The sequence below is a fragment of the Cheilinus undulatus genome, linkage group 6, assembly GCF_018320785.1.
Source record: "Cheilinus undulatus linkage group 6, ASM1832078v1, whole genome shotgun sequence".
In the NCBI taxonomy this organism is placed as follows: domain Eukaryota; kingdom Metazoa; phylum Chordata; class Actinopteri; order Labriformes; family Labridae; genus Cheilinus; species Cheilinus undulatus.
The window spans coordinates 47861781-47875080 of NC_054870.1; the positions used below are offsets into that span (position 1 = coordinate 47861781).

Here is a 13300-nt window from a genome sequence, read left to right on the forward strand (position 1 = left end):
TGTTCCTCCTTAAAGGAGCCAGCTATCAACAATGGTGACTTTAGTACAAAAAAAGCACTGATAAAATACAGACTTTGGTCCACGATATGCAGAGGATGATATGCTGGTTAAGTTTAGTTTGCAGAGATCAAAGTTCAAACTATACATCAGACTTAAATGAAGTCACAGAATAGTCAGAATAACTGAATTTTTAACTTGAATTAAAACTGTGTGCTCAAGACTGATAAGCTACATGTAGTAATATCCTCTTAAGCTTGCACTCTCGGTAGGTTTTAGTAACAGTGTCATTTTTAAAGAACACTTTAAAACCAGAAATAATAAGAGATGCCATGTTAAAAAAAAAAGCGCAGTCACAGAATATGTCCAGAATGTGTCTATGAAACATATTTGCTCACCAGGCTCAGCCTTCTTCTTGGACCCCTTCTTCTTCGACTCTTGTGTTTTCACTCCAGCAGCAGGAGCCGGCTGAGATCCCACCGGAGGCACTGCCAGCACCGGGACTTCTTTAGTGACGGCCTCCAGCACCGGGGCGGTCTTGGATGGAGCTGGAGTAGACTTGGCTGGGGCAGCAGCGGACTTGGCTGGTGCAGGGGCAGACTTGGCTGGGGCAGGGGCAGATTTTGCTGATGCAGGGGCAGGAGCAGGCTTCGCTGCAGCAGGGGCATTCTTGGCTGGGGCAGAAGCAGAGGATGGGGCGGATGCTTTGGCAGACACAGGAGCCTGGGTTGCTGCAGGAGCTGCGGAGGGCTTGACTGGTGCTGGGGCAGGAGCTGGCTGGCTGGAGGCTGGCTCCACCTTGGCCACCTTCTTCTTCTTTTTCTCTTTTGGGGAGGGTGCAGGTGAGGGATCAGCGAGAGCAGGGCTTGGTTCAGCTGCAGCCTTTACCTGGGTTTCAACTGGTGCTGGGGCTGCTGCTGGTTTCACCTCAACAGCAGGAACGGGGACAGGTTCAGGTTCAGGAGCAGAAGCTGCAACTGGTGCAGCAACAGATTCAACAACAGCTTCGACTTCAGCCTCTTCTGGAGCCTTTTCAGGCTCTGGGATCTTTCCGTTTGGCTTTTCTTCCTTCTTCTTCCCGCGGCTCTTCTTCTCAGATACTTTGTCCTTCTTCTTTTTGTCAGAGCGAGCTGACTGCATCTTACCCAGCTCCCTTCGTTGTTTAGCCAGAGCCTCCTCATACGACGTCTCCTTCATGGAGAAGGTGGAGACGAGAGCAATGCCAAGAGCAGAGATCACCATGAATCCACCAAACACCACTATCCCAAGAGTCTGGGGGTCGTAGATATCCATTTTTGAGTTTCAGCTGACCTAAAATAAGAAAGGCAGACATACCACACAATGAACAAGAGTCGTCATTAAGGCTGTAGACCACAAATCATATCACATTCTAAGTCAAATGGCAATACATGATATATACCTTATTATTTTCACCTGTAAAGAAACAACAAAAAGGAGCAGTTCTAAGTCAAACCCACACATTTATTAGCAGAAATCTCAACATTGTTAACATGTACATCAAAAGTGACAGAATAAAACAACCCAAGTGTGTGAGAAATTTTCTTTTAACAAAAATTCCCCTAAAATAAAACAAAAAAATTCTAATTTCCAATTGCATTTCAAATAGATTATCTCTTAGTTATTACGCATATTACAGTGGGTTTTACTGTAAACATTTTTATCATAAGGCCTGACATCTTCTTTGTCCATGAATTAACTGATTCAACATTGCAATCTCCAACAGTCAGAGGAGTTCAGAAGGTCAGAAAAGTTCATTTCCAGTTAAAACTCTAAATGCACCCCAGCACAAGTTGTCACAATAACTGCTGGGTATGGTTTGGTTTTTTTCCAAGCTTTTGATTTTTTTTTTTTCAAACCAGCTGCTAAACTTTTTAAAAGAGTGTCTTGCCTAAACAGTGCCTGAATGACAGCATTAAAACTCAGTTGGTGAATACAAGCAGTCTCTGAAACGTAAATGATTGGTAGAAATTTCTTAAAAGATGCCAACAGAACATTTAAGGAAACAAGTGTAACTTCTTCACGTATTTATATCTGTGATTTAATTTTGTTGTTGATGTGTTTGGAGTCATTACCACGTTGGCACCTGATTTCAGTATTCATCGAAAGTCATGAGAGAAGAATTTTATTTTTAATACTGAACAAGAAAAAAGTGACATATGGTAACAAAAATAGTGTCCTTGACGCCCAATAAAAAAAAATTGCAATCAAAGGCCTGCACATTGTCAAAGTTGCAAAAAAGAATTGGTCACAGTGATTCAGACTAGGGGTCAACTGACTGATGGACAGCCTGGCCAGTGGAACAATATTTTATATTAAGCCAATTATTTAATCTTACTGACTGGCGTTCAATGTAGTTTAATCTAGCTTTACAGTTTCTGAATTAGAGGTGCCGCACGGCACCAGTGGTTTAAGTAGGGCTGAACAATGTGGAAAAATAATCGAATTGCGATTTTTTCCCCAATATTGCAATTGCGATTTGATATGCGATATTTCCTCATCTCATGTATTTTACAACACAAGCAATAAAACATTCTCTATTATAAACAACACAATATTAGATAAAATATGGCTGAACAATTTTTTAAAAATATATCACTGTGATTATTTTTTACTTGAATTACAAATTGGATAGGAATTATTGTTTTGAAGAGAATGATAATTTTTTATGTCATCATATTTAATCAGAAAAATGTACAAAAATGAATTAATTAGGATTTTTTGTAGCCTATTAAAAAATGGTTCTTGAATGATTGCCTGATATGTCATGCATGACATCTCTGCTGCAAATGTTTTAAACTGGTATCCTGACTCTAATTTCAGGGTAAAGAAATATTGCAACTTTTGCAATTTGAAAATTGCAGCAGGCCATATTGCAATTTAATCTAATGTTCGGCTAATTTCCTAGCCCTAGTTTAAAGGTCACATATTATGCAAAATACACTTTTTCAGATTTTATAACAAAAATATGTGCCCTTGGCCTGTCCACAATCCCCCCAAGAATCAGAAAAATCCATTCCCTCTCCCCCTCTTTTTCTCCACCTTTCAGAAACTGTGTGCTGAAACAAGGCATTCTCAGATTTTCCCCTCATGATGACATGTGGGGAGTTAGCCCCGCCCCCAGGTTTGGTTGGCCCTGATCAGGAGAGCCACATCTATTTCCTGAGAGGGGCAGAGTCAGACGGCTCAGTAAGGTTTAAAGCCACAGACACAGAAACAGCTCATTCTGAGCAGGGCTGAAACAGAGAGGTTTTTAGACATGCAAAAATCCAATAATGGTGTGTTTTTTCAGCAACAAACTTCACAGGAATGATTTTTGGGACCTCTGAGACCGATATAAACTTCTCTTAAAGGGGTAGAATATGTGACCTTTAAAGACTTTTCTTACAGTCATAGTTAGGCAGCCCCTGTAGCCACTGGCTCCTGGGCATCCAGGAAGTAGTGACTGGGTAACTCACCGCAGTCAGTCAGTAGTTTGAATTAAATATATAGGAGCTCTGCTTTTACCATGCAACATTTAAGTAATGAACACATTAATGCATCAGTATTCAGAATCCAGTCATATGATACTCTATATTGGATGCTTTTTCAATGCTGAAGCATCATATTAAAATAATCAAAATACTGAAGATGTTGTCAGCCTTTTAAATGAACGAATGACTTTTCTTCATCTCAAAGAAAACCAGTCAAACCGTGGGATTGCTCTGGAGTAAGATGATGCAGACTTCATCGGTGGAAATGATGTAAAAATGTTCTAAAAGCAGCTCTTTTAAAAGATCAGTTACTGTGCCTGAAGCGGTATGGAGAGGAGCCCAACTCTTTGCCTTTAACAGCCTCAAGGTGTCTCTGTTTCATCCCAATGTTTCATGACTCAGAGGGGAAAATCTTATCTGCAAACTAGTTGACATATATCAGCTGTTTAAAGCCCACTTGCCATGTCACCCACCACTTAGGATAAAACACGTGTCTGTACAGCTTCACTGCTTGGCATGCTGACTGCTTGAATGTAAAGTGAAGGACTTTCACACTGAGGCAAGGTAAACATTGAATTACACCGCAACACCAGGGTGAGAATTTCCCTCCCTTAAAACATACATTACAGAAAGTACACCTAGAAGCACAGTTAACAAGTTTTACTAGAAAAAAAATCCTCATTTATTTTGTTCATGGAGAGTTTTTGCAGAAGAAATTAAATAAATAATTACTAGCTCTATTAGAGAACATATTTGAATGTAATATAATTTAATGTGGCTTTGAAGCATGAAGTGAAAAGCAAGCAGAGGAAGCTCAAGGGGTTAAAGGCTGCTAAACTACACAGAGTTTACAGTAACTACCAAACTTTTCCCTGTTGGATCAAGTGAAGTGTTAATTTCCTGCACTGTATGAAAAGGCATCCTTTCAAGGCTCTTAAAAGCGCCTATCACAAACCAGAAGGTTCAGCCCGCAGGGGAAAAGTTGGATGAGTAAAATCCCTCACCCAGGACACTAAAACCCAACTTGTGGTTTGATCTTGCAGTGCCATCAGTTTTTACAAAGATTTGGGCTGGGGGGTTTTTTTGCTTAAAGAGTTAAGGCAGATTTAGAGCTTTTAAAGAAACCCACATTGTGGCATAGTAAAGAAAAACTGCTGAGCAACCTTAGAATAATCAAAAGCAAGTCCAGAGTCCTTTTTCATGGCAAGGCCTCTTTACTGGATGCTAAAGAGAAAAGTTTGAACAACTTCCTTATCTCTGATGTCACACGCCAATGTATTTACTCTTAGAATAAGATGATAAAAGTTTAGTTTAATGCATTTTTTAATTCTTATGACAGTAAATATTCAATGTTAATCAACTGGGGATATCAGCTGAATAAACTTAGTAGTATTTAAGAGCACTAATTTGGTTTTATAACTTATTTCATTCAATTTATTTGTTTTTGAATAACTCGTTTCCAATGCTTTCTTGTCTTCTGCACAGTGTTGTGCATGAGTTAAATGTACAGTTTCTCTATTAAATAATGATCAAAAATACAATCTAGGGACGCTGACAGCCTGGTGGTTTTGTCTGTGCCCCCATACATGGAGACTGTTGTCCTCTTTGCATGCAGCCTAGGCTCAAGTTTGGCCTGTGGCTCCTTTTTGGCATGTAATTCCCCATTCTCTTAAATTCAATCTTCAGAAACTCTCACAGATAATTTCTGAAGATAATGACCAGTAAAAATTAGGATTAAGTGAAGCCTTTGATCTATAAAGAGACAGGAAGACAAGACACATGCAAAGACATTACTATTGCAGGCTATATATCAGTAAATCTTAAATATTTACCTTTTAGTGTTTGCAAAAGTGTTTTCACAATACAGGATTTCAACTTTTGTAAGATACTAGTAAAATCTTAGGATGCTGATGCATGTTTGCACACTACAGCAACAAAAATGAAAGTCCAAGGCACCCCATATCGGGTAAATTCTTGTTTTTTTTTGTTTTTTTTTTTATTGTGAAAGACTGCTGCAGACTTTACAGAATCTACAATGTTTAACTCCTTTTCTCTTCAAGGAAGCTTTTTATTAAAAATATCACTCAAGATTTTATTTTATTTTTTATGTAAGAGTGCTTTTCTACACTATTTCTGACTATAATAACTGGGCTTGTATAGTTTGAAGGCACACAGAATAAAAAATTCTGAATGCAACGGTTTTAAAAACCTTGTAGGCAATTGAAATTATAAATAGGTGCATCTATTTAAAGAAAAAGATTAAAAACAATGCATCTTACAAAGCTATTGGGGTAAATATCTTAATGCAGATATATTTATAACATTTAAGGAGCCATAATCTTCAGACATAGTGCAATAGTTGTACAAAATAGCTCACCTTTGGCTTACAATTAACTTGCATCTAACTTTATTTAATATAAAAACTAAGAGGAAAATTAAATTATAACGAATATTTTAAAGACCCATGAGACGTTAAGAACAACGTTTATCGTTACCGTTATAAATGCATATAAAGAAAAGATATGGTGTTATTTCACTTCGATTTAGTTGATAAACTGCCCTTTAATTATCCTCTTCAAGCTAGCATTTTAGCTAACACTTTGAATCAATGAACTTGGTTATCGTCCTGCACATTGTGGTTCAAAGTGTCGCTTTACGTAACAAAACGGCGCTGTAAAAGACGCACTAAAACCATACAAGAAAGAGCTCCAGAGGGGAACAGCCTAAGATAATTTTACATAACTTTAATCAGTCTTTCTATAAGAGTAGTTAGCCCAGGAGTTAGCAGATGATAGCTTCCCATGCTAGCTTACGCTGGCTCAATGAATAAAACAAATATTCCCATTCTTACCTCGGCTGTGATGGAGCTACGTGTGCTTGCGTTAACGGGAATGAAGAGAGGGGGAAACGTTAAGACTGAAAGACGAAGTGACTTTGTAAAAATTTAACTATTTGCCCAGCTTTTCAGCTAACTAGCTTTTTTCCAGTCCTATCCCCCTCCTCACTCCGCTGGAGAATCCGTAGTCTGCTGTGAAGTCGTGGCACTTCGAGCTGGCTAGACGTGCTGGCCCCGTGCCCCAGATAGCTACCATAAATCCAGGCGGCCTCCCATTGGCTGGATCGTGCTCGACCCGGAAGTGAGCATGCTGGGAAATGGAGTCTTCTGTAAAGCAGCTCGTAGGAAAGTGCGTTTCTTTCATCTATTTAGAGACAATTTCGGGACATTACCGACCAAATTTAAGTGTGTTAAACTTAAACCTATCTGTTTTTTTTCCCCACACAGTTTAGATGTGATGTTATATGAAATTCTACTGAAAATATTTATTTGAATCTCTGAGGCCTATGTTGCAAATGACCCAAACCTTAGGGGGGTAATGCAGATGCACAGTAAGTCTAAATTTCTGAGTTAAAGTTTTCAGTTTATTCAATTCAATTACTGACAAACAAAATTATTGTAGAGTTATTTATAAATTTAGGGGGCCCATAGCAGACATTTGTTTTACTTCAATTTCCACATAATGGTAAATTTCCGTTCCTATTTTGAGATGACCACTTATAACAAGGTTGGCTGCCCTGTCTTAATGAATACTATTCTCAAGATCTTATTAAAATACTTTGGAAAAAATGGATGGATACATTTAAGGCCCCTGACCAACAACTTTTAATATTTTCTTTAAATGTTTAGTATTTTACAATATATCAAAGCTTTTATTCAAAGTATTATAGTAATCTTTATAAATACAGTATAAATGGAAGCATTGCATAAGCATACTTTGATATTATTTATTGTATTGTTTTCTTGAATATCAACATGTGTATTTCATTATTATTGAGACAAAAACACTGCTTTTTCTGTGATAGGTTAATTTCTTAATATATAAAGAAAGCAATAGAAATCTAATCAATATTATGAGGCAAAAAAGCATAAATGACTCTTTATCACTGGGAAACAGATGAAATACACTATGTGCTAATGCATGTGCTAGCAGTGCTTCCTTTTTTTTCTATGGAGCCCCCCTACTAATATATAATATATTTAGTAACTATATAAGAAAAGAGAACCCCCCCCACTACCAATATATGTGAATATTGCATCAATACATTACCATGTGATAAGGTACGGTATGTCATGATGCAGTATGATACGACATGCTGTGATGCGATAGGATGGAATACAATGTGGTGGAATGCGATGCAATGTGAAGCGATCCATATAATGCCATTCCATCCCATCCCATACGCATTAATACCATACCATAGATTTTATTGTCTCCATGGAAAATTTCCCCAGTAGACTCCAACTGATGCACACATCTTTTTGCCTCAATAAAACCAACAAGTGAAGTAGAAAGAATAACAAAGGGACACCAGTTTGCAGGTGAAGCAGATGTTCAATTTTTCTTTATTTCCATGTTACTGACCAGGAATTAGACAAAATCTTACCCTGCATGTACTTCCTCAGGATGCATATATGATCTTTCAGTGTATGTAAAAACACACAGTAAATACTGTCTCTCCAGTGGAACAGCTCATTGAATCAGAGTGTTTATAGTCCAAGGCATGGGCATAGCACAGGGGGAAAGGTTACTGATTACCCAAGCCCACAGTAGGGAGGGCCCCTTGAAAAACCTGCAATGAAAAAAGTGTTTTTTATTTATTTTTTAGTAAAAAGTGTCCTTGTTGAATCAAATGTGATTAAATGAGTCACTCAACAGACTGAAATTTGCATCAAATAAAGTAAAATACAATACTGGTGGGCCCCTGCTCCTCCCTTAAAGATGCCCAGATGGTGTATTCCAGAGCTGCTAAATAATGCAAGTAAATTTAGTGCAAATATTACTCATAAATTGGGAAATTACTGTTCAAAAATACATTAAAATGCAAAGATATTTTTAAAAATGACGCAAAATTTGATGTTTGGCTAACTGGTTAAGGGGGGCCCTGTGTAATATTCTTTCTGGGGGCCCAAAACCCCTAGCTATGCCCCTGTTCCAAAGTGGTTTGTTCACAATGAAAATTTTCAAACTGATGTCAGATACATCATAGCATAAACCACATGATCGCTCCTTTCCAGTGAACAAAATATCTCAAAACAATTTGGAGTATTATCTACCAAATGTTCACTTTGACTCGACTGATTAGATTCTTGGGGTCAAAGGTCAAGATCCCTGGGGCCCATATTCATACACATACAATTTTAAAGTAATAAGATTCTTATCAATCACACAACCAAAAAAAAAAAAAAAAAAAAAACATGGTAACCTTTCTTCTTCTTGACCCACCACTGTACATTCACTGTCGGGTAAACGTATACCTAACAGCCAGGAGGAAGTTCTAGTTTTCTACTGAATGTCTTCTTAATTTAGCCTTGTTACCCTTGTAACAAACAACAGACTTTGGTCTTCTACCAAAGTGATTTATCGACAGCAGGACTCTTATTCAAACTGTTTCCAAGTAGCTTGCTCTTATTTTTGCATCAGGATAATTTCATAACCAAAAGTTATCCACTCAAGCAAGGCTGGAGGCTTCTAAGAAATAATTACCATTAGCCAAGCCTAAATTATACAAAAAGCCACCTAGGAGCTGCAGGTCACTTTGTATGAGCAGTGACGTTCATGTTCTCAGTCTTCTTTGTGAGTTTGTTTACCACACCTTTTATTTGAACGCCCAACAACAAACTTGCTGAGTGAGATGGTAATTATGTTGTGTGTGGATTATATAAGCCTCACAATACGAAGGTGTTTTGTCATTGTGTGTAGGAGTAAGTGTTGGACTACAGCTTATAAAATATGCTCTATTTATAGCGCATTTCTCTGCACACACCTCAGGTAATTCACCTTTTAAATGTCTTACAGGAATCCTTCAGAAAAGCTCTCCTCCAACTGATGAATGAAACGGTTTAAGTGGACATGCTTGTTGCTCAGGTTTAGTCACAGATTTTACTTGTCTGTGACAACACCCAAAGACCTAAAGACAGGACTTACAATGTGAACCTTCTCACTTTTCAGTGAAATAAAACAAATGATGCACAACACTAATTCCAAAAAAGCTGGGCTGTGTAACAGAATGTAATGATTTTGTAAATCTCATAAACCCATATTTTATTCATGATAGAACATAAACAATATATAAGACGTTGAAACAGACATTTTTACAATTTCATGAAAAATATTTGCTCATGTTGGATTTCGCAGCAACACATCTCAAAAAAGTAAGGACAGGGCCATGTTTACCACTATATGGCATCCCCTCTTCTTTTAACAACAGTCTGTAAACCCCTGGGAAGTGAGGAGACCAGCTGCTGGAGTTTTGGGAGAGGAATGTTGTCCCATTCTTGTCTGATTTAGGATTCTAGCCGCTCAACAGTCCCGGGTCTTCTTTGCTGGATTTTTCTTTCTATGATGCTCCAAATGTTGTCTGTAGGTGAAAGGCCTGGACTGAGTCTCCTACTGTGAAGCCATGCTGTTGTGATAGATGTGGTTTAGTGTAGTCTTGCTGAAATATGAAAGGTCTTCTCTGAGAGAGACGTCTAGATGGGAGCATATGTTGCTCTAAAACCTCTCAGTACTGATAGTTCCTTTCTAGATATGTAAGCTGCCCATACCATCAGAGATTCTTTTGAGCTGTGTGCTGATAACAAGCTAGACAGTTCCACTTTAGTTTGCTTCTGAAAGAATTTAAATTTTGATTCATCTGGCCACAGAACAACTTTCCATTTTGCCTAGGTCCATTGTGAAAGAGCTTTGACCTGCAGAAGAAAGCAGCAATTCTGGCCTGTGGCTTCGTCTTTGCATGATACAGCTTTTACTTGTTTTTGTGGACGGCACGGCCAACTGTGTTGACTGACAGTGATTTCTGAAAGTGTTTCCGAGCCCATGCAGTGATTTCTAGTACAGAATCATGCCTGTTTTTAATACACTGTCACCCGAGGGCCCGAAATTCACAAGCATCAAATATTGACCTTCAGCCTCATCACTTGCTTATAGAGGTTTCTCCAGATTCTCTGAATCTTTTGATGATATTATGGGCTGTAGATGGTGGGATACTCAAAGTCTCCTCAGTTTCACACTGAGCAATATTTTTCGGAAACTGTTCCACGACCTTTAGACACAGGTTTTTGCAGATTGATAAACCTCTGCCCGTCTTTACTTCTGAGAGAATGGCTCAAATAGTCCTATGTAAAGCCAGTCAACCCCAAAACACCAAAATAAAAAGAAATTAAAAACTGGCTACAGCTGGCATCAGATCAGGTCAGATATGGGAGTATGCATCGGTTTGGCACTTTGCCACATTTACCTTAGCCCTGCCAGGCCCATGCCCCATTTCTCCAGGTATCTTCTCAGCTGACCCACCTCTACAATCCACTTGACTGCCCCTGAAGTCCAGTTGGATCCCAAATACCTAGTGTACAAAGAGCTGTATCATGTTCAGGATAGTGCAAACTTTGGTGGGACATGCAACGTTGGGGAACATTTTTCTGAAATGGTCCACCAACTGTTAGATGCTTTTTTATTTGCAGATTGGTGAACCTCTGCCCATGTTTACTTCTGAAAGACTCTGCATCTCAAAAAAGCTCCTTTTATACCAAGTCATGTTACTGACCTGTTGCCAATTAACCTGATTAGTTGAAAAATGCTCATCCAGCTGTTTTTCATTGGTATCACTTACTTTTCCAGCCTTTTGTAGCTTCATCCCTACTCTTTTGAGATGTGTTGCACACATCAAATTCAAAATAAGCTAATAGTTTTCAGTAAATGTCAAAATGACTCAACATCTGATATGTTGCTTTTGTTCTGTTGGGAATGAAATATGAGTTTATGAGATTAATAATGATTGCATTCTGTTTATATTTACATTTTACACAACACCCAAACTTTTTTAAAATTTTGGTTAGAATTAAAATATGTTACAACCAAAATGGGAAAATGTATGGTGCAAATACAATTATGGATGCCTAGCAATGTTGAGCAAGTTAAGATGTACATCAGGCACGAATGACAACGAATTTCTCTTTGGACATTTCATGTTTTCTGGCCTTGGTTTCTTACAGCATGTTGATGGAGGAAAAGTTGATGTAAAACAGCAGTAAACATGCTTTGTCCTAACTTTTTTGGTACATGTTACAGGCAGCAAATCTAGAAAATGTGCATCTTTCAAAAAACAATGGAGTGTATTGGTTTGAACACTAAATATCTTTTTTGTGATGTATTCTGTCAAATGTAGGTTATAAAAATCATGCAAATCCACATATTCTGTTTTGATTCACATTTATTAGAATTTCCCAACTTTTTGGACTTGGTATTCATAGTTAGAGTCCCCAATGTGAAGCTGAGGTCTTTGTTAAGATGCCACACTCCACTAATTTTCTCACAGAGCTTTTTTCACTCCACAGTCTGTCACTGATTTGGTTATATCAGTGTGAAACAGAAAGTAGCCGCCCTAAATTCAGTCTTATTCATGTCCTCTTTGTGCGTCTGCAGTGTTATTATTATAAAAACCTCCTAATCACAAACTTCTGAGGCAATGACTCACTGAGTAAAATTTGCCTTTAGAGCTGTAAAAGAACAAATCAGCTCATCTTAAAGACGTGTTCTGCTTAACTGATGAATATCCTCATCTCCCCTCAGGCAGGCTCAGATCATTTATGAGCTCTAAATGTACCACAAGGAGACGATTCTGCACATTTTCACTGCTTTTGGAGACATTATCAGTGATTGGACTTTAATAATTAATTTATCACCGTCTTTATGACTCTTGTTGGAGTCCTAAATCATTCACACATACATTTACACTGCAGGAATTTTAGTGTGCATACTAGAAATAAATGACAAGATCGAACTAGGACAGTCAAGTTTGACTCCTGGAACAAAAACACCTCAATTTGCTCGATTTATTCAAAATTGAGAACTTCCTGTTGGAGGTAGAGATTTGCTCCAGCAGACTTTTTTGTAGAGCTCCCTGAGCCGAATGTGCACACCTAATTTCATAACTCTAGGTCAAAGTCTCTGTTGGGGCTGTTTTGTAGAAGCACGAAAGGTGGGGCTATTGGGGCTATTTCATCTGTGAAACCTATATTAACCTCGCATTTTTCAGACCCCACATGTGTGCCAGTTTTCTTTCGTTTTTGAGCATGTTAAGGAGCCCAAAACGCCTGGGGTGTAATTTAAAAAAAAAAGAATGAAGAACCTTTTCAGTTTTAATAGGGCTCTCACAGGCTCTCTCAAGGCTCTCTTGGTACCAAAAATAAAAGGTACCAAAAATAAAATGTCCGGCTGAACTAAATGACTACAGACCTATTGCCCTTACCTCACACATCATGAAAACTCTGGAGTGGTTGATTCTACGCCTACTGAGGCTTGAGGTCAAAGACAAACTCGATTCCCTGCAGTTTGCATACAAAGAACACATTGGAGTGGTTGATGCCATCCTCTTCATGCTTCACTGTGTCCTGTCTCATCTGGACGAACCTGGCATTTATGTGAGAATCATGTTCTTTGATTTTTTCAAACGCATTCAACTCCATCCAACCCACCATACTCAAAGACAAGCTCACGGAGATGAGAGTGGATCCTTCCTGTGTTTCTTGGATCATAGATTACCTGACAGGAAGGCCACAGTTTGTCAGGCTGGGGAATTGAGTTTTTGGGCCATTAATGAGCAGTACAGGGGCTCCACAAGGAACAGTCCTGGCTCCATTCCTGTTCACACTGTATACATCAGACTTCAAATACAGCACTGAGTCCTGCCACATCCAGAAATACTCTGATGACACTGCTATTGTGACATGTATCAGAAATGGAAAAGAAGCCGAA

General features: G+C 38.5%; 1 protein-coding gene across 4 annotated transcripts in view; it reads right to left on the reverse strand.

Annotated features, from left to right (window-relative positions):
* Window positions 1-6552, reverse strand: part of rrbp1a (ribosome binding protein 1a) — a 34016-nt gene extending 27464 nt beyond the window's left edge. For all 4 annotated transcript variants that reach the window (XM_041789727.1, XM_041789725.1, XM_041789728.1 and 1 more), the window contains exons 1-2: window positions 6340-6552; window positions 396-1308 (exon numbers count right to left, since the gene is read on the reverse strand). In XM_041789727.1, the coding sequence (XP_041645661.1) occupies window positions 396-1290 (895 nt within the window). In that variant the 5' untranslated portion in view covers window positions 1291-1308; window positions 6340-6552. The remainder of the gene's footprint in view (window positions 1-395; window positions 1309-6339) is intronic.
* Window positions 6553-13300: the final 6748 nt, after the last annotated feature.